At 39.2% G+C, this 25421-nt stretch overlaps 1 protein-coding gene across 1 annotated transcript; it reads right to left on the reverse strand.

Moving 5' to 3' along the window:
• Positions 1-4310: 4310 nt before the first annotated feature.
• tlr3 (toll-like receptor 3) lies at positions 4311-18738 on the reverse strand. Its single transcript, XM_022211609.2, has 5 exons — positions 18223-18738; positions 15121-15587; positions 7168-7362; positions 5162-7017; positions 4311-4717 (listed from the first exon to the last, which is right to left on the reverse strand). The coding sequence occupies exons 2-5, from the start codon at positions 15574-15576 to the stop codon at positions 4486-4488; spliced, it is 2739 nt and encodes a 912-aa protein (XP_022067301.2). The 5' UTR covers positions 15577-15587; positions 18223-18738; the 3' UTR covers positions 4311-4485.
• Positions 18739-25421: the final 6683 nt, after the last annotated feature.

Here is a 25421-nt window from a genome sequence, read left to right on the forward strand (position 1 = left end):
GATAAACACGGAGAAAATAAGTTGGTCAAAGGTCCAGATGGATGGATGGATGGATGGATAGATGGATAGACTACCATTTTGGGGTCACTTAAAAATGTCCATATTTTTGAAAGAAAAGCATTTTTTTCAATGAAAATAGCATTACATGACTCAGAAATACTGTCTAGACATTGTTAATGTGTTAAATGATTATTCTAGCTTGAAATGGCGGGTATTTAATGGAATTAAAATATATATATACACACACACACACACACACTACCTTTATATAATATGTATATAGTAATACATATAACTTACTCACTTCCATTTGCATAAATCATAATATTGTGAGTTTCTCTTGTGCTTCTGCTGAACTTTTCTTCCTGTTAAAGGGGAGTTTTATCTTCCCACTTCCCACACAGCTACTCAAATTTGGATTTGTTGGGTTTTTCTCTATATTACCATTTTGCAGGTGAAGTCCCTCAGAATGATTTATGTTATGAATTGGTGTTATTTACATTTTTATTTTCTCTTACTCAACTGCTGCTCTTTTGTGTGTGCAATTTAAATAACTGTGACCTGATGCTGATGAGACACTTTTCACTCAAACAAGAATATTAGAATTAGATTAATATATCTCTATATTTATGTTGCACTATTTAGAATCACAACTTATATTTGTATGTCCATAGTAATTATTTACTATTTATACATAAAATGTGTTACATAAATATCTGATCTTGTAAATAAAACAGACGTTAAACGAACACACCTGCGGAGTTTCTACTAAATATATTTCCAGTTTTGAAGTATGCTGCTTGAATCAATACGTTTGGCTCAGCAAAGACAAAGTCTAAAGTTTAGGGCTGTAACTGCAAATTCATTCATTTGTTATGAATGTCACGATTTTATACATCATCCTAGTTTGAATTTGTGGGGGAAAAAAAAGAAGAAATGCACACATAGTGGGTATTTTTATTGGTGATTCCATTACTACATTATACCTAATATGTTTAGTTTGACTACTGTCCGGTAAAAACAATAATTCTGCCCAGTCTGCTGGGGAATAACTTGGAGTTTGCTGAAAGTACAACTGAATCCTTAATTGACTGAAATAAATATGATACACATGGGTAATTTAAAAATGCTTTCACATCGAAACTTTTCTCAGGAGTGGTGGGGATACATATGGACTTAATAAAATAACGATCAAATCTTAGCTACCACTCTGCTGAGCAATATGCTGCATTTTTTGTTTGTTTGTTTGTTTTTCTTTTTTTGCATCTTACAGGATCCTTGGAACCATTTCAAGGCAACGAAATACACACTTTACTTTTAAGTTTTTCATTATTATTTAAAAGTATGTCAAAGACTTTTGTAACAGAAAACAACTCTTATAACATAGGGGACTGCTTCACAGGCTGCTGCATGGAAGTTACTTCAATGATTATTAATTTCAAGTCTATATATAACTGAACCAGTAGTACTCAACACATTTTCCATGAGCTTACCATGCTGAATGAAGCCAGCAATACAACTGCTATGGGGGTATTATTGTAGCAAAACTCTTTGTCAATACGAATCGAGAGTTGTCTGTCTGTATTTCAATCCATGTGTCCAAAGTGAGATTTGTCAGTGTGTAAAAGAATTTGTCTATGTAAACTGAGATTTGTCAATGTGAACCGGAATCTTCAAAAGTCGTCTGAAAATTTAAAATTTGTACATGTAATAAGAGTTGTCCGTGCGTAAAAGGAGTTGTCAATGCGTACAAAGGCATTCGTAGTTGAAAAATTTACGTATCCCACTACACATCAGCATAAAATACAGACAACTCACCAGTTACGAGTCGTTCGGTTACACAATTGGCTCTTTTATTTCACGTGACTTTTGCTACACTTCTGCCGTGAGTGAGATTCGTGTCTGAAAAGGTCTGGGTTTTAGCTCCCTGACCACAGGCTCACAGGCTCGTCCATGGTGGCTGCGTTCCGCTCTGCTGCCCTGTACCACGGCAGTTCCCGGCATCTGCAAGCCAGAAGTTGTGTGGGACGGGGGACGGTGTCTGGCTGAGAACAGGGCTGACTAAAAGGCGGACCGCGGTCCGGATCCAGACCCAGACACCGTCTATACGGGTGTAAATTTGACAGGTCACTTCTATTTTACCGGTGCAGCTTTCCAATGTTTATCATTGGTCTATCAGCTCAGAAACACACAGACCAATTATGTACGAGTTCAGGCATCCCACGTGACGCTACTCAGCCAATGACGTCACTGCATTGCATCGCAGCTCTGCCTTCAAAAAGCAGTTGAGAGATGAGCGACAGAGAGGAGGACAGTAGTGATGGAAGTTCAACACTTTTCAGAGCTTTTGGCACGGCTTCCAAAGAAAAGCCGGTTCTTTTGGCAGCAGGTCAGTTCTCCCATAAAGCAGCAGAGATATAAGGGGATTGATATAAGACAGAAAAAAATGTGTTCAAATGTTTACATTTATTAGATTTATGTATTGTTAAAGATGTTAATAAGTTGGTTCAGGTTGTTCAGCCACGTTTTTTTTTCAAGGTCTACACTTTATTTTTTAGATATACAGTTATATATAAGTTCTTTATTAATAAATGTCAAAATGTTTTTGAACCGTACTGAATTTATTTGACGGTCAGTTTTTGATTACAGGCAGACTCTAATAAAACTACCAGGTTACAGCAACATATATCACACAAACTTAGTTAGACATTATGATGTTCTGGACCTTTGCTTTAATCCATTTTCTCTGACTGGACCTCTCTGAATTTTAGCTGAATACCCCTGGCTTAGAAGAAGAGGGACATGAGTCAACAACCTCTAATGATAAAACACCAGTCAGTGGAGAAAAAATAACAAAAAGAAAGCAAAGCTAAATGAAACTATTTCAATGTTTTAATAAGCCTGCTGCTTGTCCTGTGAATACTGCCGCTTTAGGAAACACTACAGCTGGAGATAAGGTTAAAGTTTAGGAAAGGGAGCCTGATGAAGAGGAAACATCAGCTCTACCTGATGAAGAGGAAACATCAGGTCTACTTGATGGAGAGGAAACATCAGCTCTACCCGATGGAGAGGAAACATCAGCTCTACCCGATGGCAGGAGGAGGAGCTGCTGACGCTATAATGTCTATAAGTATCTAATTGGTAGTTTGAAATAAAGGAGCTGCTGCGTGCGTGCGTGCGTGCGTGCGTGCGTGCGTGCGTGCGTGCGTGCGTGCGTGCGCACACATATATGAGAACCTGACCTGGCTTATGAGGCTGGAGTATACCCACTAGAAAAAACTAGACTACACCACTGATCTTGTCCACACCCTGCCCCACAATGTCGCGAACGCTCAAAGACTCTGGGGCATAGCACCACCTGATGGCTTGCAGATGCCGGGAACTGCCGTGGTACAGGGCAGCAGAGCGGAACGCAGCCACCATGGATGAGCCTGTGAGCCTGTGGTCAGGGAGCTAAAAGCCATATGTTTTTCAGATACGAATCTCACTCACGGCAGAAGTGTAGCAAAAGTCACGTGAAATTAAAACAGCCAATTGAGAAACCAAACGACTCGTAACTGGTGAGTTGTCTGTATTTTCTGCTGATGTGTAGTGGGATATGAAAATTTTTCATCTACGAATGCCTTTGTACGCATTGACAACTCCTTTTACGCATGGACAACTCTTTGTATGCATGGACAAATCTTATTACATGTACAAATTTTAAATTTTCAGATGACTTTTGAAGATTCCGGTTCACATTGACAAATCTCAGTTTACATAGACAAATTCTTTTACACACTGACAAATCTCACTTTGGACACATGGATTGAAATACAGACAGACAACTCTCGATTCGCATTGACAAATAGTTTTGCTACAATAATACCCCCATAAACTGCTTTCTCCCGTGTAATTTCTTCCTATAACCAGTAGATGTCAGGAAAACTGAATTTTTAAGCGGATTGAATGGAGTGAATTTTTTTCCCTCTCTAAATTGGCCTCTGTATTACCAAGATTATAGTGTAAATCAACAAATTTGTTCATTTCCCAGTACTAAATACCGCTATTACCTTTGAAATCCATGGTTTACCATTATATCTCTGCTTTAGGTTCAATTAGGGCCAACGTGGTTGTTGTTTGTGTCAAATATTCTTCAGTAAACATTAGTAGAAACACTTCATTGTGTAATTTAAAATGTGGTTGGATTAGACTTTCATTCCACAAATGTCAGGGTGGACATTACAAATTCAGCAAATAACCAAACAAGAATAAATAATGGCTGTATGGTTAGTAAATAAGTCAATGAAAGAAAGTTCAAAGCTCTAGTGTAATATTCATGTTGTTTTATTGTTTTTACATAAAGCTGCGACATCCTTCAAATGCAATAGAATTCTTGCAGTACACAGGTCAAATATATGCATAGTAGTCACACAGTTGGTAAAACAATCAGCAATTAGAAGCATTTAAAAACTGTACAAACATCGGTAATCCAAGGAAAAATGGTCACTCCTGCAGTCGATTTGTCATGCCGAGTGCAATGAGGAGCTTCTGATGAAAGGCCGGAATTCTCTCCTTGTGGACGGGCCAGTCCAGGACGCAACATGAACGCAACATGCCTCTGCGCAGGAACAGGGAGCGAGATAACCTGTAGTCATGGACGTCCTGCAGAAAGACCAGAACAACCGAGTCCCTACTGGCTTCGATGACCTGGTGAAGGGCCTGGTAGACTTTAAACCTGGAAGACGAGGAGTTAAGGGAAGAAAGACAACATTTACCACATTTTACCAGATGTACAGCCAAAGTTTTAGGCACTTTAGAGCTTCAGAATTTTATGCAATATCATTAGGGGATGCATTATTGGGCCTATATTCCTTTTGCAGAAGGACAGCATGCACAAATCTACAGGCTGAGTCATAACGAACTATTTTCAGCCACAAAGACAACAAAAAGTCCTGCAAGAGATGGTATAGATACTAAAGTGCCTCATTTTCATTGTCGTGGAGCCAATGTGGGATTACATGAAAAAACATTTATAATATTTCTAATATTATATTTGAAAGCATCTCCACTTTACATTTAGAGTTTAAAGCTTTTCCACAGTATTGCTCATATTTACATTTTACTTGGCTTTAGCATAATGGTCATAATGCATAACTCCAGTATTCTATATCTGACTCACCGTCTGCACCAGGGATCTTTGAGAAGACTTTCAGTGACGACAAATAAGATTTTTCTGGACTTCTTCATATTATCCACAATGGATTCGAGTTGCGACATGCCAATAATTGAATCTCGGTCCTCCAAACAAAACCGGCATCTTTCATTCTCCAGAGGGACCAGTCTTCTCTCCACCCAGCTGGTGTCCGGTTCTGAATGAATGACGTAAGCATCATACTCAAATTCTCTGCCCTCTTCAACTGTGGCGTCACTATACCCTAATGTGCGATTGATCAGTATAATCCAATAGAATTGAATCCTCCAGCCATGGAAGCGCACCAGAAGTGCCGTCACAATTAGCGAGATGACAGCAGTGCTGCTCAGTATGAAAAGAGCCTGAAATGGGGTCATGTCTTTGCAAGAGAGCGGGGAAAAATCCATGATGGAGCGGTTAAAGTAAGCTAGCGGGGTGTTGCACATATACTCGTCCTTGAGCCCTGGAACACTGGTCGTATTTGTTTTATTCAACCATGTTGTGAACCACAGGATGCTTTCACATGTGCAATCAAATGGATTTTTGTCCATGACGAGCACGGTGAGGTTGCTCATAGGGATTTTGAAAACTTCAGGCCTCACAGTTGTTATCAGGTTCTTCTGCAAACGAAAAAACCGCAGTGAGGTCAGATCATCAAACACGGCGTCCTTCAGGCTGTTTAAGAGATTGTTACTGAGGCTGAGCTCAGTGAGGTTCGTCAAACCTCTGAGAGCGTCGAGAGGAATCTCATCAAATCCGTTAGAATCCAGCTGCAAGTTTATCAGGTTCGGCGTATGTTTGAGAAAAAACACCGGACCACCGAGGTTGGCACTCTTCCACAAGCGGGCTAAGTTGTTGTGTTGCAGTTTCAGTACCTTCAGGTTCATGAGCCCCTCCAGCATGTTTTCTTTGATGTTAGCAATATTGTTGTTGCTCAGATCCAAGATGTTAAGGTTGGTCAGGAACCTGAACGGAGACGGATCCTGGTTCAAAGCTTCAGCTTTAAGACTTTTTCCCAAAGTCAGGACTCTAAGACTGGGCACGTTAACAAAAGATCTGGAGCTCAAGTTAACCAACTGGTAGTTGTAGCTCATGTAAATCTCCTGAATGTTATCTAGGCCTTCAAATTCTCTGCCAGTGAGATTTTGCTTGATAAAGTTGTGATCTAAAAGAAGAACTGTGAGGTTTCTCAAAAAAGAGAAGCTTCCGTTATGAATTTGGGTTAAAGATGTTCCTATCAGATTTAGCTTCCTAACTGGTGAATCTGCAAGTGAGATTAAGGTCTTATTGGTAATGATTTTGAGTGAGGCATAACTACTCCAGCTCATATCGAGTTCTGTAAGACTTGTCAGGCCTGTAAAGGTGTTCTCTGTGATCTCCTGAGCCGAAGTGTTTTTTAATATCAAACTTTCCAGAGCACTTAATGGTTGGAAAGAGAAATCCTCAATAATGGGGTTTGGGGAGTTGTGATGTTTCACCAGCGCTTTCGTCAGTTGGAGTTTTTTTAAACTTTTGAGCCCCCGAAAGGTGTTCTTGGTCAAACGCTTGAGGTTGTTGTCTGACATAATGAGAGTCTGAAGTCTTGACAGCCACTGGAATGAGCCGTCTTCAATTTTTCTCATGTCATTACCAGACAGATCCAGGAAGGTTAGGTTTGTTTTCTTCAGTTCTGTGAAGGTTGTGTTTGTCAGTGTGATCAGGTTCATCTTCTTCAGGGACAGGACATCAATGGCGGTCCCAGACAGCACAGAGCAGAGTTTGGAAATGACCAGAGTGCCCATTTTGCTCTCATCCAGGATTAAAGTACGAAGGCCTGAGATGGGTTTAAAGCAACCGGCCTCGAACTGCAAAAAAACAATCAGAGAAATCTTGTAGTGAGACGAAAAAGGGAAATGAAAGTGGCATCTGAAAACAAGGTGTTAGAAGAGCTACTTTCTACTGATAGTTCCAGTTTTCACAACATTTCATTTCCCATTTCTAGGTAAGTTTCTTACTGTTTGTAGTGACACTGAGGACAGGTTGAGGATCTGTAGGAATGACGATTGGTTGAGAAAGGAAAAGTCATCTCTCTTCAGAACGGTGAAGTCGTTGAATCCCAGATTGAGCTTCACCATTCGGGGCAGTTGAGGCTCCGAGCCGAGCTTGGCTGACTGCAGTTGATTTTTGGAAACATCCAGAAATTTCAGGCTCTGTGAATCATGAACATAGAATAAAAGCATGAGTTGAGGCAGTGCATGAGAGAAAAATCAAACAACTGAACTCCTAAATGAGATGCAACCACCAGTTTCTAGTTCTTTGCCCCACAGTGTATTTCAGACCTTCTCTCTGGTGATGAGATATTTTCCCCCATGTTCCTAAAGAGATAGCACATTTTTTTTACCAATAGCATGAGCACCCTACCTACAGAGCCACATGTACAATAGTTTAATTTAAACAAACTTACAGCCTTTTTGTTTTAGTTTTTCTCTTTTAAAAAACTTCATTACATATGTATTTTTTACTCTTCTTTTACTGCTTGTACTCTAATTCTCTTCCTTTCTGTTGCTTGATCATTTGGATGTTTTATTATCTCAAACAGTCGCAGAAGAAGTTCTTCAGGGATATATATCTTTATCTGTTTTGTTTTAGTGCTGGTAAACTAGAGCTCATCAGCACATTTAGATTATCATTAAAACTGAAAATGGATACAAACCAACGGGCTGTCTAAAGCCCCAAAAACTTAAATACAACCTCAAAACAGACTTTTGTATGAAAAAAACCCAATTAAATTCCAAAGTAACCAATAGCTACAGCTGCCCAAATATACTGAATAGGACCAAAGGTTAAAAAATTCTGGGGGGAGATTAAACAAACAATAGAAAATATTATTTCTAAAAAATATTTCAATGAACCCTGCTCACTTTATTTTGGCGACATAAGTATACCAAGAGTGAGCGTATAATAATAGATTCAAGCCTCCTGCATGCTAAAAGATTACTTGCACTCTTCTGAAAAAAAACCCTTGCATACCAAGATTAGTAGACCGGGTGAGGCAGATGTTAATAACCTTTCCTCTAGAAAAAGTGACACATGTACGAAAAGGGAGACAGGATTCGTTCAAGAAAGCGTGGGGACCCTTTATAGCTTTTGTGAAATCCATGAATTTAATAGATGAAAGTGATGAGGTAGAATGAACAGTTGTGATGTAAACCTCTTAGAACTGCCAGAATAGAGGAATGACAGGATTACCTGCTGTTCTGTATAAAGTACTCTATGTATTTACATGTCTGAGAAGATGTATTTTCTTTTTTCCCTTTTTTTTCTTTCCTTCTTTTTCCCTTCTTCATTTCCTTATTTTATGAAGATCTGTTTAATATGCAAGTACCACATTATGGTTAAAAATATTTGCATAAATGAGTAAGTCTTGTAATGTATACTGCAACGCATATATGTACCTGCATACAAAAACTGTTAATAAATATATTGTTTAAAAAAAATTGAATAGATGTTTCATGTTTTGCCTGAGTAGAGCTATAAAACAGCATGGTGATTCTCAAGTAACGTAGAAGTACTGCACGAAAGTACTGCATTCAAGAAAATATAATGCATGTTGTGTTCAGGGCTTCATTTGTGCCAGATACTCCTTTGTTCTGGTCAAAATCAGTAAATAAATGTTGTGGAATGTCAATGGAATGTGGAATGTTATCTATTTGACTAATTTGAAAGCATTTTAAATTTAAAGACCTCATTGGGCATTGTGAAATATAGTGAGAAATAAAAATGAATTGTGAACTCTAAATGATCATTTATTTACGTTAAATATTTATTTGTTTAAGTTACCGGGCTTTGCAAGAGTTCTGTTACACGGTCTCATGATCTTTAGAGACGTTTACATGTCGGAGTGAAAAATTCCATTAAACAAACTGAAAGTTCTACCTTATAGGCAGGTGTCATTAACTCATTCGCTGCCATTGACGTCAACAGACGTCAATTAAAATCTGAACGTTCGCTGCCAATGACGTCTATAGACGTCAATCATGTTTTTTGACTGGGGGGGCTGCAGGATAGTCTGGCGGAGCTTGTCAGTGAAAATCAGGCTTGTAATGATAGAATTTAGTGCAAAAACGAACAGATCCTCTTGGTGGCAGCATCCAACAGGATTGGGAAGTGGCGGCGGCGTATGAAGAAGTCGTTGGATTAAGAGAGAAGATGGCGAAGCGTGGTCGATCGGAACAGCTCAGGCAGCTACGTTAAAAGAAAGTATGTGTCGTGGAGTTTTGGAATGTGAGAGTGTTGCGGTGGGCCAAAAGAATGGCAAAGACAGTGGCCATCAAAGGACGGAGTTGCTGGGGCGACAGCAAAAAGCGCCGTTGCCAACAGCCGCTGGCGATCAAAGCCACGCTAGCGGTGAGGGTCATGGCTCGGTTTCGCCACCACCTCCCAGCTCATCTGATGAAGCCAAGTCAGATGAGGTTAGTGAACCTGACCCGGATTCTTCCGATGAATGGTTGCCATCAGGATCAACCGACAGCAGTGGAGCCTCATCACCCCATGCGCCAGACAGAAAAGATCACGGACATGACGGAGGTACGAGCTAACTTTTCAAATAGCTAACTTGAATTGCTTTGATCCGCCCCGCTCCTTCAGGCCATATCACATGATCGCCACTTTGTTACACTATTTCAGTAGCTAAATGAACTAGTGATCGTGAAACATTTGCATATAAAATCTAATATTTGTTGCCAGTACTGATGTGAAGGAATTTTATTTACGGATAATGAGTCGAGCAGAATCCCCACTCCACCCCCTGCTGACAAGACAAGACAAAAGGTAAAAAAAGTATTTTTATCATTATCACAAAGCAGCAATATGAATGAAAAAACGGTAATAGTAATATGTTATATATTATGTAATTTACAGAATGTGCTTCAAGCAAAAGTTGTGGGCAAGATCCTAGCTGGTCTCAAGCCAACTGTCAGCCAAATCAGATCCCCTTCACTGCAACACCTGGACCCCAAAATGCAGCTGCGGAGCTGGAGTCTGACATGCCAGCTGACTTCCCGGAGCTCTTTTTGACTGATGAACTGCTGCAGATAATAGCGGATCAGACCAACCTGTATGCAAGTCAGTATTTTCAAGCAAACCCTGAAAGTCTGCCATACAGCAGAGGTAACGCATGGAAACCAGTCTCAGTCCCAGAACTGAAAACTTTCTTAGGACTTACTTTCCTCACTGGATATGTCAAAAAAACAAATCTTGAACTGTACTGGAGTGTGGATGAGGTAGATGCAACACCTTATTTCACCAAGACTATGTCAAGAAACAGATTTCAAATTATTTGGAGATTCCTGCATTATAATAACAATGCAACACATGATACATCCGATAGAATGTACAAAGTACGCCCAGTGTTGGACTATTTAGTGGAAAAATGGAAAGAATTATATCAACCAGGGAAAAGCATTTGCATTGATGAGGGTATGATGCAGTGGCGGGGGCGCCTATCTTTCAGGGTTTACAACCCACAAAAGCCAGTAAAATATGGGATTAAATCATATATACTGTGTGACTCTGCCACAGGCTATTGCTTCAACCTGCGGCCTTACATTGGAGAAGGCAGTATCCTGCCAGAAATTGTGTTTTCTCTGCTTGATCGTCTTCCAGGCCATGGTTATACAGTGTACATGGATCATTTTTACAACTCTGTAGCTCTGTGTGAACGTTTACTGGGAGCACAAACCAATGTTTGTGGAACGTTGAGGAAGAATCGGGGGAACCCAAGGTCATCAGGGAAATGAAAAAGTCTGACCTCGAGGCGGGGGGAAAGTTGTGTGGCACAACAACAAGGTGATGGTTCTGGCATGGCAGGACAAACGTTTAGTCAAGATGGTAACAACAAGCCACCCAGATGAAATGAAAAAAGTTGAAGTGTGGCAGAAGGGACAAAAAACAGGGTTACCCGGTTGAAGCCAGAGTGCGTCGTTGCCTACAACACCTTCATGAATGGTGTAGATAAATTAGACCAAAATATTGCCTATTATCCATTCATTAGAAGATCACTGAACTGGTCCAAGAAGTTTGTGGCCTACCTCTTCCAGGTGTGCATGTTTAACGCGCATGTCCTCTACCGAGCAAGAAACCCAGCAGGGTGTAAAACTCTCCTGCAGTTTATGCGCAGAGTAGTGAAGACTTGGACAATAAAGCGACACGTGGGAGAGGAGAACAGTAAGGAGGAAGTAGCAGGTGTTGGGGCTGATGGGGGTGCTATCTCAGAGGATGGCCGACGTACTCCAAGTCTGACCCGGAAAGTAGGCTTGATGGACAAATGGGTAAACACAGACTGGAACGCCTGATGTCCACTGGCAAGAAGTGTAGACCGGCAAGGAGGTGTAGAGTCTGCACACGCAGGGGCCGGCGCAGTGAGACCAAAATGTGGTGCAAGTCCTGTTGTGTTCCCTTGCATGCAGGAGAATGTTTCAACGCTTACCACACCAAACAGAACTACTGTGATTAGACCTGAAAGATCTTCTCCATTCTTGAGCCTCTCCAACTGATGTTCAGCTGTTTGGCTCTGTCAGACCTGTTGTGGCTAGCACAAACAAGAGCAGATATCTCAACTGTATGCATGCCGGCCATCTCAGTATCCTCCCAAATTTCCCTCTTCTTGTTGATTTAAAGGGGAACTTCGTTTTTTTTCAACCTGGGGTCTGTTTCCATATGTAATTTCATACATGTGAGTGATGGAGAAATGAATTTTCGACATAGCTCCAGTATTTAGCCAGGCAGGCAGCTTCGCAGCTCAGCTAGCGAAAAGTATGGGGCAACTGGCCCCCCCTGCGTCAAAGTCCCCCTAACGTGCTTTTTTTCCCCACACTGACCGGCTCGGATAGTCTCAACGAGTGTCCCACAACATACTAGAGATGAAAACGAAAACCTCCACATTACTTGGCGATCGCTATTTGTTGTGGTCTGTATCCAAATCTCGGGACGCTAGAAAGCAAATCTCGTTCCGAAATCGCATGACAGCTCGTGCCAAAACGCCGGTGTCAAACTGTTATCAGTAGTATCAGTAGAAGAGAGACGAGTGGAGCGATTTTGTGTCGGATTACAGAACAGTTATATTTTTCTAAACCTGGTAAAACTAATGGGTCGTCAGTGCGCATTTCCAAGTTATGGCAACAGAATGGTGCGCTACACTTTGCGCAGTTTTCACAGGCTACCGTACACGGAGAAGGAAATGCTAAAGTTGTGGCTAAATGTTTTACAAATGGACCCTGAAACTCCAGTTGATGCACTTCGACGTAAAAACTTCGGTAATCCGACACAAAATTGCTCCACTCGTCTCTCTTCACCTGAGGCAAACAGCTGTTTCCCCCACCGGTGTTTTGGCGCGTCCATCTCAGTATCCTCCTCCCATTTCTGTGAATGGTCCACTCTTGCATTTGCACCTAAAATGCTGTCAATAAATTCCACTGCAGCCAAAGTAATTCAACCAAGAAAGAGGTAGAAAAAGACGCGCAATAAAGAAAAACAAACAAATAAAATACCCCCCAATCACCGAGATGCAGATTCGCACAGGACTAGTATTATCCCAAGACGTTAGTGTTTGGCGAAATATAGTAGGTAATTTGCGGGGGAATTATTACTTTACCAATTACCGACATGACGCATTCGCACGGGATTAAGATCACTGACCTCCTCCGCAATTATTACAAATCACCAGAGGTCCCCAGGTAATACTAATCCTGTGCGAAGAGGGCTTTTGAGTCACTGAGGAAGCCATGTGGCAACCATCAAGCAGAGACAAAAGGCTGTCATGGTGCCTTAAATACCTCCAATCAGGGGTGGGGCAATGGGAGGAGTCGACCAAAATCTCAGGTGGTGCATTCAACAGCAATCAGGAAATACGAAATTTGTATGAAATTTGTTCCCACTATTTCTGTTAACTATAAAAGCTGTTACATGTGTGTTTCTCCTTTCTCAATCTGGACAAACTCTGTTATTCTCGATGTTGCGCAGAATATTGAATTCACTAATGAAACAAGCAAGACTGTTTTCCCCCCTCTAGTCAGAATGGTCTGATTGCGCCTCATTATCATTATCATTTTCATCATGACTAGCAGGACATTTAACTCTACATACAGTAATGTTATTGATTTTTGCATAAAAATAAAAAGCATACAAACAAGACTGTTTTCCCCTCTGAAGTTCAGAATGGTCTGACTGCACCTCATTATCCTTTCCATAATGGTTGGCGACATCTTTAACTCTACATATAGTCATTTTATTTCATGTTAGTATGAAAATAGAGTCTACAAACGACTGTTTCCCTCCTTCTAGTCAGAATGGTCTGACTGCACCTATCATCACTATTATTATCATTCTCATGATGACTCTTAGCACCTTTAACTCCACATATAGTTGGCCGCCCAGATAGCTCAGGTGGCTGAGCCGGTGACCCGTAAACAAGGGCTGTAGTCCCTGATGCAGCGGTCATGGGGTCGAGTCCGAGTCATGGTCATTTACTGCATGTCTGTCCCTCACTTTAGTAGTTATTTTATTTGTACAAAAAGAGAATCTATAATCAAACAAGACTGTTTTCCGTATCAGCAGAATATTTTTGTGTGTTTTGAGTTCAACAACTACAGCAGATTTCCAGAGAAAGAGATTGACAGGCAGAGCATCTCACTTAGTTTCTTAACCTGCTTGTTTTTCGTGGCAGGAAACAGAGCAGGAAATAGAGCATTCCTAATTCCCTTTTCTCCCAGTTGCGGCAATCCACAGACAGAAGAGAAACAACAGGGAAGTGAAGGGAAGGTCAACCAGACAGAGAGACAAGACTGCAAGTTATAAAAACAGCTGTCTAAATTCAACCCCCTGCTAAATTTGTATGATTATTGTGAATTTTCCAGCAATTTAGGATCCAGTGTGTAAGATTTAAAGAGGATGTAAAAGCAGAAATGGAATATGGTATTCATGATTACATGTTCAATACAATAAACACCTCACACCAACACATGGTACTTGCCTGGAAAATCCAGACTGACTTTATTTATGTATTAATATAAATACAAATAAAGGCAGTCTGGCATTGCGATGATACGAGACGATTTCAAAAAGGAGGGGCTAACGAATGCTTCTTGAACGAGAAAGAACCAATCAGCGTAACACGGATGTGACGCACAAACAAATCGACCTTGAAGTCCATGTAGTCCAAACAACAATGGCATGCAGCCGAGAAAGCGTCGCGGTGAATGATTACTGCCGTTTTTGTCACAAAAATCTGCGAATACATGGGGTACTCTCAAGTACAACACTTATTTTTGAAAAGGCTACGCAACCAAAGACTCCTTCCGAATGATTAGCGGTGTTAGGAATAACTTTGTTAATGTTTGTGTTTGGTTACGGGAGGTGCGCAGGTGTTTTATGGGCAATCCAGGCGCTGAAGATGACGCAGCATTAACTCCCGCCTCCCGTGCTATGATTGGTCGTACCAAACTTTCCCGGGAGGAAATGCCAAACTGATTCTCCTGTATCTCCTAACATGGAGATAGGAGATTACATGGAGATTCAGTTTGGATTTTCCAAGCTAACATGGTACAGGTCCTTATCAGTGGGGCCCACCACATTGTGCCACCATGTTTCTACAACAGCCCAGATTGGAAAAACCAAACACTGGTTCTAGAAAGACATTTTCACCTTTTTAGCAACCACTGCATATTTGAATACAGTCAATAAATTCTACACTGTGGTCTTTTGAACATGGGACATGGGGCATTTCTCTGTTCAAGAAATGTCCCACGTACTTTCCTTTCCTAACCAACAGGAACAGTTCAATCTTTGTGTTCCAAGGCCTCATAATTTACAAATGAAGCACCAACGGCATCTGCATGAAAGCACGCTCTCTCAACAAATTATTACTATTCACCTGCAACATGCCACCACAGGGTATGTCAACTGTACCGTACCTGCAGTGCAGAGAACGTCTCTCCTTGTAGCTTTAGCCTGTTGCTGGCCATATTCAGCCATGTTAGATTGCCGCAATGTCTCAGATCCTCTTTCTTCAGCAAATGCACTTGGTTATGTTTCAGGTTCAGTGTCTGCAGCAGAGGCAGCGTCTGGCACACACCCTTGTCCAGCTTGGAGATGCTGTTGTAGCTGGCGTCGAGGTGGATGAGGCCCGGGTACAGCTCTACTGACGCAGGGGAAATTCTCACCAATCTGTTGTGAGATACGTCCAAGCTGAAGATGTTCCTGGGAAGATCTAGAGGAACCTCACCGAGGCTGAGGTGACTGCAGTCAGCTTGGCCGTCTAGCACATGGCAGGAGTTTTGCTTCTCAGAGGCCAGGCAGTGTTTCGGTCCCATCATCAAATAACACATGATGAGGGCCCACGATACATGACAGGAACGAGAGGCACACATCTTTCAAGAATCTTTAAAAAAAAAAAAGAGAGAGAGAGAGAGAATGTAATTTGCTTAAGCATTAACTCTACATTAAGACTTTTTAAACAACAGTAACGGTTTAACCCTTATCAGTACACTTGGCAAAACCTACTTATCCGTACATTTGGGGTCCTGCCCGACCCCAGTATTATTTCATCTGTTTCACATTTCTTTACTTGTCGATAACCTCTTAATGTATATTTTCAAAAAAATGTGTGTCTACTATAGATACAAACAATGAAAGAAACAATTAAATTACTGTTGATTGCTGCCATGTATTGCATACAATATTAAAGTAAAAACTCCTGAATTGAAATGAAACACAATGCAACTGAAGCAGTCCTCGCAAGAGCAACATAACACAAACATACATAAATAAAAGATGCACAATCTCATTAGGGTCTGGCTGGGGTCCGCATGTACCCCAAATGATTTTTTATATATACATCACAAACCTGTTTGGAATCAAATAAGCTTTGGAGTATGGGATGGCAACTATGTGGGTGATGACTACCTAAAGGGACTAAAAAAATCCAACTTACAGGAAAAAAATATGACAAGTTACATAACCCTGGGGTCCACATTGACCCCAAGTGTACTGATGAGGGTTAATGGCAAACATGTTAGAAAACCTGTTGCACATTCAGCCAATACAGAGAACAATTAGAGCATATTTTAAGTTGTAGTTCTTACAAAATGTAAGTCCAGTCTTCAATAGTAGGTTCTTAGGCTCCACCATACCTTTGTCTGTGTGATTTTGGCTGTTTGCTGTGAAATTAGAGACTTGCTAATCAGAGATTTTTCATAATAAATGGCAGCTTGCCGCCGCTGGAACGGAGACCGATGAGGAACACCACTGTTGCATCGTACGTTTAGCTGTGTCCAATGTAATTGTGAATAATTTAAATAAAATTAAAAAGCAAGAGCCATTCTGTACTGAAGAATTGTCTAACTGCACCTTTTTATATCATGACTAGCGATACCTTTGATCGTACATATAGTCATTTTAATGTTTGTATAACAATAGAGTCTGCAAACAAATAAGACTGTTTCCCTCCTCTAGTCAGACCATTCTGCAGTTCTGAACAGTCTGATTACACCTTACTGTCATTTTCATCATCACCATCAACATCTTTAACTGTATGCGGACTCATTTTGTTCACTGTAGAGTTTCCCACCCTCTAGTAGAATGATGATGAGGTGCAGTCAGATCATTCTGTGCTGCAGAATGGTCTTACTGCACCTCATTATCATTTTTGTAATGGCTATGAACACTTTTAACTCTACATATAGTCATTTTACTGATTGTTTGTATAAAAATATAAAGTCTACCAACAAACAAGACTGTTTTCCCCTTCTCGTCAGACCATTTAAACTGCAGAATGGTCTGACTGCAGCTCATTTTCATAATAACTAGCAACACTTTTAACTGTACATATAGTCACTTTAATGCTTGTTTCTATGAAAAACAGAAACAAGTATACAAATAAACCAGATTGTCTTCGCCGTCCCCCGCCAAACCCCTAGTCAGAATGGTCTGACTGTACTTCTTCATCTACAGTCACCTCCAAAAGTATTGGAACAGCAAGTTCAATTCCTTTGTTTTTGTTGTATATTGAAGACATTTGAGTTTCAGATAAAAAGATGAGACGGTCATCTTTCCTCAGTTGTTTAACACATCTTGATGTAAAAACCACGAATTAAAAGCTGGAATTCTGAACTTTTGTGTCACATTCATTTTTTATCTGAAACCCAAATGTCTTCAGTATACAACAAAAACAACGGAATTGAACTTGTTGTTCCAATACTTTTGGAGGTGACTATGTCATAATGACTACTGACACCTTTAACTCTACATATAGTAATTTTAAATAAAAAGTCTGCAAACAAATGAGATTGTTTTCCCCCTCCAGTGAGATACTTTTGAACTGCAGAATGGTCTAACCGTACTTTGTTATCACTATCATTTTCATAATAACTAGCAACACTTTTAACTGTATATATAGTTATTGTAATGCTTGTTTCTATAAAAATAGAAACAAGTGTATAAATAAACCAGACTGTTTCCCCCTTCTTGTCAGAATGGTCTGACTGCAACTCACTGTGACTACTGACACATTAAACTCTACGTGTAGTCATTTTCTAAACTGTTTGTGTAAAAATATAGAGTACACAAAGAAACAAGATTGGTTTCCCTTCAAGTCTGGACTGCACTTCATTATCATTTTCTCCTTTTCATAAGGACTAGGGACATCATTAACTCTTATTATCTCATATTATTGAGAGTATCTATAAAAATCACTCCTTCCACATCATTATGAAGACCACTTGTGGTCATTTTCATCTATTGTTTACATAAAAATATATAGTAGTGCAGCTTTATAATGCAACATTATGCAGGATAATGGAATCTCAAGTCATGAAAAAGTGATTTTGTTTCATCCCTGAGACTACAATGTTTTCCTTGGATCATTTTAAAAACTGTCAACAGAAATATCTCACATATTATACGTACTGTGGGCTGCTATTATTACACCACACTGATGATTATCATTAGGACTGTAGCATAGAATTAACTGTCGCTTTGACATATCATCTTAAACGCAATACCTGAAGATTACTTACCAAATCCTGCTGTTGTTTATCACGTGTGGCATCTGAACTTCAGCCAGATTCACTTCCAGCAGCTTCTGCTCTTCAGAAATGCCGACTTCGTCCCAGTTTTATACTTTTAATGCAGTCATTGCGGCAGCAGCGCAAGAAAATGAGGAAATGAGAAACAGGAAACTCCGGTTTCACTTCTGTGTCCGAGTAGCCTAAATCAAAAGGAGGATTAACCGTTTCGTGTATAGGATATCCACATGTATTAGGAAACGAAGGTAAATTTATACTAACAGTGGGATTAAGCACCAGAGATGATGAAGAATTACTTTCCAAACGTGGACTGACCGACATGCCAGTTAATGCCACCCTCCATTGAAGCCCTGTGAATCTGTTTGAACAGATGTAACAGCAGGGTGAGTGCGATATTATCTCGGAGTATCAGTTAGCGTTCGCTTTAAATATGTTAGAATAATTTCACATTTGTTGTGATCCTAGCTTATAACTGCTACATGAAGTCGCGTTCAAAACTACCTCAGAACTGATCAGTAATAAAAACCGTAAATGTTCTCGTAGATGCGCAAGACAGGGCAGAGGCAGAGTCAGCTGTGCTGTTGTTTGTTTTGTTTTGCATTTTTTAGCCCTTATTTATCCATGATTATTTTATTTAATTGTGTTTATTTATATATATTTGCTTTATTTTATTGTATCTTTCTTTTTCTCTGTCTTTAGTTTTGTTTTTTTGATTTATTTATTTCAATTTATTTTATTTATTTATATTTTTATGTTTGTTTATTTTATTTTACTGTATTTCTATCTATCTATCTATCTTTATTTATTTTATTTTATTTATTTATTTGTATTTTCTTTACTCTATTTTTCTTTCTTTCTTTATATTTTTTATTTTAAGTCATTGTATTTATTTATTTGTTTATATTTTATGTTTGTGTATTGCATTTAGTTGTATTTTTATCTATCTATCTATCTATCTATCTATGTTTATTTATTTTATTTTATTGTATTTGTTGATGTATTTATTTTTATGTTTGCATTTTCTTTATCTTAATGTTGTTGTTTTTTTGTTGTACGTTGTATTTTTCCATACTCATATTATTTTTTGGAGACAGAAGTCAAACAGCACAATGACTCTGCCTAGAAACTAAACATCGATCATAGATTGGAATCTGCACCGACACATACCTTAGTCTCAAAGTCTCATTTCCAGTGCCGTGGTAAATTAAAGATGTGTGCACACAAATAACAAACTCTGATAACAGAAACAATAAAAACATTAAATGGCAAAACCAAGATTAAAAGCCAATAAGGAAATAATGTCACATGATAAAAATAAGGGCCTTGTAAAATCCACTGTCTATTATTGTTATCACCAGTAATAAATCTTCATGCCCGGTAATACACAGAAGCCTTAAGAGTCACAGTTTTTGCATTCATAAAGTGTTCTCTATATTACAGTGGGAAGCATTATTTATTCCTGTAAAAGAGAATATTTGTTGATATAATGTGAATACTGAGCGATAGAAGACTTTATTTCTGTGTCGAACCACTTGACAGGATGTGAAAGCAGGCAGGTGCAGTTGGTCTCTGTTTGTCTGGGGCAAAGATCAGGTGCCACAGAAATACACGACAATGGTACAGTCCTATGATAGTCACACAGGAAGCTAAATGTGAACACCGAACCATCCAGAGAAAGTGAACAAGGAAAAAAATGTTCTGCTCTGGAAACAGCAGTTGTCTACAAAAAGTCATGTGACTCATGAATTTACCTTTGGCTTGTGGTTTCCTTAAACGGACGACATTTAAAGGCGAAAATGATCAGATGAATAGAATCTATATTGGGTTGTACACACAGTTAAATCACTGAACTTATCAAAAATCAAATCACAAAAGAATCTATTTTATTTAATGTCATTTCTTTTCCTTTTTTTTTTGGATGGCACAGTGCGTATTACAGTTTTTCTCCATTGGTTTGGCTCATTTCTTGAAACCGAGATGACATTCTCACAACAACATGGACAAATACCAAAAGTAACCTGCAGCTGCTGACAACAGAACGGCATTTCTCATTGCTTTCATCAAATTACAGATGCTTTAGTACATGTCTCAGTTGTTTTACTGCATCTCTGTTTTGGTTATGTACAAGTAGCCTAAAGTTAGCACAATTAACTCACATTTAGCACATTTTCCAAATGAATAGATATTCCTGATGTAGCTGAATTAGCTGATTCTCAGTCAAATGGTCATCATCTCCAAAATGTGTCAGCATTGTTTCATTGTGTGAGCCATCATATGCAGAATAGTTTGTTCAATTGTCAAAATTGGTTTTGAATATAATACCATGAAATTCACATGTATATATATTTTTAAATACTTGGCAGTAAATGACAGTCAGGTGAAAGCAGAAATTGACTAACGAAGGAGGAGTATCCCATATCTCACTTGATCAATCAAACAGTTTGATTAGTTCTCTGACAGGTGATGTCTATGATTGTGATTACTATACATATAGATATATATGTAGATCTTGGCCAGGACCTATATCATTTGCTGTGTGAACATGGAGGTTCCAGGCCAAGCAAATGTTCAAGGACAACTTCCCGCTCAGGCAAGAGGAGGAAGAAGAAGAAGAGCAGAAGAAGAAGAAAAAGGAGGAGGAGGTGTGAGAATGCGGGGTAGTGGTATTGGAGGAAGAGGCCGAGGGGCAAGAAGGTACCATGCTGTCCCAGACGAAATATGGGCCACACTCATAGACCATGGGGTCAACCACAACCTTACAATGGCAGAAGCTGGTCGTCGAGTTCAGCCTAATGTGCCTCGATCCACAGTCTCCTCCATCATTCAAACATTTCGGAGGGAAAACCGGTATGTATGAAAACGCACAATTGAATGTAGTGTGTAGGCCTACAGTACAGTAAAATCTAACCTCAATATGATGTGAATTTAGACCAACACAATTCGATGCTAACTATATTGTATATGTATATAACATGCACACATGTGTAGATCCATGTATGTAGAAATTATCCTTGGTGTCTTTGTCTAGGATTGGACAACAATCTTTCAGGGGTGGCAGAGGACAGCTGCTGAGTCAACAGCAGGAACAACATATTTGCAATTTCGTCATTACAAATAATGCTATTACCCTCAGACAAATTTGAGATGCAGTAATTGAAGACAACACAATTTTTTCACAATATCAATACAATAAGCCTATCCACAATAGACAGAGTTCTAAAAAAAAAATCAAATGACAATGAAGCAAGTCTACCGAGTGCCATTTCAAAGAAACTCTGAGAAAGTAAAGGAACTGCGCCACCAATATGTACATGTAAGTCAGTTATTGTCCATCTAGAACTTGTGTAGAATATAGAACAATCCTATAGAAAATAATATTACTGATCTGTATTTTTATTTTATCTGTTTCAACCACCGCTTATTATCTTCTGTAATAGCTAGACCTCTGCTACAGTGACAAAACAGCTAAGCATTTTGACTTGCAGTGCTCACACAAGGCCAAAGGGACAACACATTTTGGGGGCATTGACTCATAAAATGACAAGGAAATTTAGTTTTGACATATGGCTAAACTGTTTTGACAGAGATATGTGTTTGTGCAGCTTATCCATGGTGTTATGCTGAGCATTCCAGGTTTATTCTGGCAAAAGTTCAAAGTGACTGCAAATGAGACAAAGCAATTGAGAAGGATCTTTGCAATTTTGGTGGCACTGACATTTCACATGAGAAAAGGACTACTTTTGAAACATGTATGAACAGTTTTGGGAAAGATGTGTGCTTTTGCTATTTATCTGAAATGTTGTGCGAAACTGTAGGTCTGTTTGGCCAAATGATCTTTTAGTTTTGAGAATGTCATCTCGGTTTCAAGAAATGAGCCAAACCAATGGAGAAAAACGGTAATGAGCATCCAATCTCAAAGGTTTACACAAGGTAGCAGTAAATAAGCTGGATTTTGCACATTTCCTACTTTCCATCCATTGTCCCGAACACAAAAGGAAAAACATACAGAATTGCAACAAGTAAGAGTAAAACAAAGAAAATTTTACATTAATTCTGGCTAAATAAAGTGCTATTATTTAATTAAAGTGCTTTCTCGACAGAGCCTGTCATAAAGCGCTTATAGTTAAAGAGCCTGTTTTTCACCCTTTGATGCGTGGACTGAATCAGGAGATTTTCCACTGGATTTGAGTGACTTTTGACCCATGTTATGCATGAAAAGGTTAAAGTGCCTGATTTTCTCAATGTTCACGAGTTTGATTGCTACTCAGCCATGCCTTATACCGTCTCTAAAACTAACAAAGGTGGAGCTTTCTCTGATAGCTGTAGATAAAGTGTTGCAGTTTGTGCAACCTTTCATAGATAAGGCATTCTGTGCAAAGGAGGACTCTCTAAATTTGACCTCACAGTCACCCCTGGTGGCTGACCTTGTATGAGTAACACCATTTCTCTTTTTGATAAAATCCCCCAGGAGCAGTGAGGCCATCCCATTCATAGACTTATATATCAAGCAAGCACTTTTAAATACCGGTAATTTGAAATTCTCAAGGCTTAGGAATTTCTTTAAGATTGCACAGTCTTAATCAACAGTCTACACATTAATGTGGATGTAAAAGAGGAAGAAGCGCTAGTTTTGGCTCTTGGTTTATTTGTGGGTTTGTGGGTGTTGCGCCTTGCTGCCTGCTGCACAGTACAATCAGCAGACCTGAATTTCATGAAAACCCTCTGCAAATGTATTTAGAACCTTTTCAACACACACGTTTGTTTTTGCTCAACAGAAATGCAAATCTGAGTCTTTTAACACCTTTGCTTATAAGAGCACAACGTTCTGATGAAGTGGTGCGTGTCATCCATGCTCCCACTTCAGCTCCACACAGAAATAAAACAGAAAACTTCATCATGTGAATCATTGTTTCTTGTGATTTTGTCACGTTATGTAATTTGCCATGACCTCATTCAGAGCAGCAGAGAAATGAGACTTACAACATCTGGTTTTATTAAAATTTACCACTAGAGGGCGGTAGAGCACTATTAAACAGACTACTAACGTTAACAACCAGCAGTAAATCTTTATTTCTTCATGCTCGTCTTCAGTTTTATAGTTGACAGGTTTTCCCACTAAATAATCCAACAAATAAACGTCCTTTGACAGTGTGTCTGTACAGAATGTGCCCACACATGCTGCAAATGATCCAATAGCTTTGTTTCTCTGTTCCAGCATTAATGCTGATTTTATTACCTTTTTTAATGTATAGTCTGGGAATATTTGTGGTTGTCTTTCATATTTATTTGATAAGTAAATGCACACAGGGGTCACAGCTTCACATTTGTCTGAGTGTGACAGAACACTGTGAATATAAAGTTACTGTAAGTAGTAAAAATGTTTTGTTTTGTTTTAGTACTTTGCTGCATGCAACCCTCCCTGTGTAGTCATTATCGTGTAAGATCCTTCACAGCCAGAATCCAGATCGCCTTTATAACTTTAAAACCATCGTTTTATGCTGCTTGTTGCCTCTCTCTGGCTCTTTGGGGGACTCAGACCAGCTATTTGACCACCAGTTTACCATGTTTTTCACTCTGCTGATTTTTATTTCGAGGTTTTGTGCAAATTATTCTTAGGTTTTAGCATAATATACAAAAATACATGAATCTTTCCTCAGATATATAGTATATTTCAAGGAAATGCACTTTACATATGGCTGCAGTTTTAGGCTCCTCGTAAGTGCATTACTGAGACAGTCCACATACCCATAAATCTGAAGATAACTGCATTGGCAAATCCATTTTGAAAGGTCAGCAGTAACGTAAAAGCAGAAATGACCTGCTGCTGCCGCTGCTAAATGAATCAGAGCAAGTCTGAATGAACCACAGTAGATCAACAAAACCTGCAATGAGAGGAGAAGCAATTAATGTCTGGTTATTGATTACAAGGAATATGTCATGTCATCGTTATCGCCACGGATTAATGATCATCCTTTAAAGTAAGTCCTTCCACTTCAAGTTCAAATGTTAGTGCTGATTTCTTGCTTCCATATTCTGTTGACTGCTCATTTGCTAAGCAAATTCTCACTGAAATATAAATCCTGTATGTCATTTCAGATCCTTCATCATATCATACTAACAACCTCTTCAACCACAGCACGTTAATTAGCTCAATATCAGCTGTCATGCCACAGAGTGTGTGTTCCGTCATTCCCAAGTATGACATTAATCCAAACCAACAGTTCAAAGCTGCGCTGTGTCAAAGTGCTGCTGAAATGTACCAGTAATCTCTTAAATCCGTCAGGAACTTTAATAAGAAATCCGGCCTTGTTTAAATCCATTGTTCAGGCTGTACCGAATACTGTACACTAGATAGTTCTATCTTTGTACTTGTAAGAAAACTCATTTTAGCCATGCTTATGCCACAACATTAGGGATGGCAGTTTGGCACAGGGTGCAAAATCATGGAGTTTTATGGAATTTGGTAGAAAAATTCAAGACAAATCTCACTGACTTAACATTTGAGGTTCAGAGTTAAATGCCCTGCTGACAGATGACTTTTCTGGAAAATTCCTCCAGATGTTCAAGTTTCAAAACATACAAAGGTGCTAAATAAATAAGTACAATTAGCATTTAGTGATCCACTAAATGCTAGTTGTGCTAAGGGAATAATTTTCATGTGTTCAGATGTCTCAACATCGAGTTAAAGGATGTTTTGAACAGATACTGGTGGTTCCCAGACAGACTTTGGACATCCTCAGACCATTGTCCCAGCCTCGCCATAAGGTTAACAACTTCTCATGGAATATCCCAACTATTGAAAAGATTGGTGAAAAATGTGGCACAAACATTCTTTGTACCCAAATGGATAAATTCTAATAATTTTTTATCCACTGATTTTTCATCTTTTCATTCTAAGGTGACCATTTGAATTTGTTCAACACTTTGGTTTTGGTGGAATACCTGCAAAATGTTAGCGTGTTAGCTGTGCTGGGCCTTATTTCAGCCTCCCAGAGCTGTTTGCATGACTGTGTACTATGACTTGTTAATAAAAACACACATTTGTGAATGATTCATGAAATTAATTTACTACCTCAACTTTTGGATAGATTGACATAAAATTTCATTTATAATCGCCCATGCATCAATCCTAATTACCCTGTCACCTAGAAATTATGCTTACATACTAAAGCTCAACTGTTAATGATTTT

Source organism: Acanthochromis polyacanthus, chromosome 3, assembly GCF_021347895.1.
Source record: "Acanthochromis polyacanthus isolate Apoly-LR-REF ecotype Palm Island chromosome 3, KAUST_Apoly_ChrSc, whole genome shotgun sequence".
Lineage (NCBI taxonomy): Eukaryota > Metazoa > Chordata > Actinopteri > Pomacentridae > Acanthochromis > Acanthochromis polyacanthus.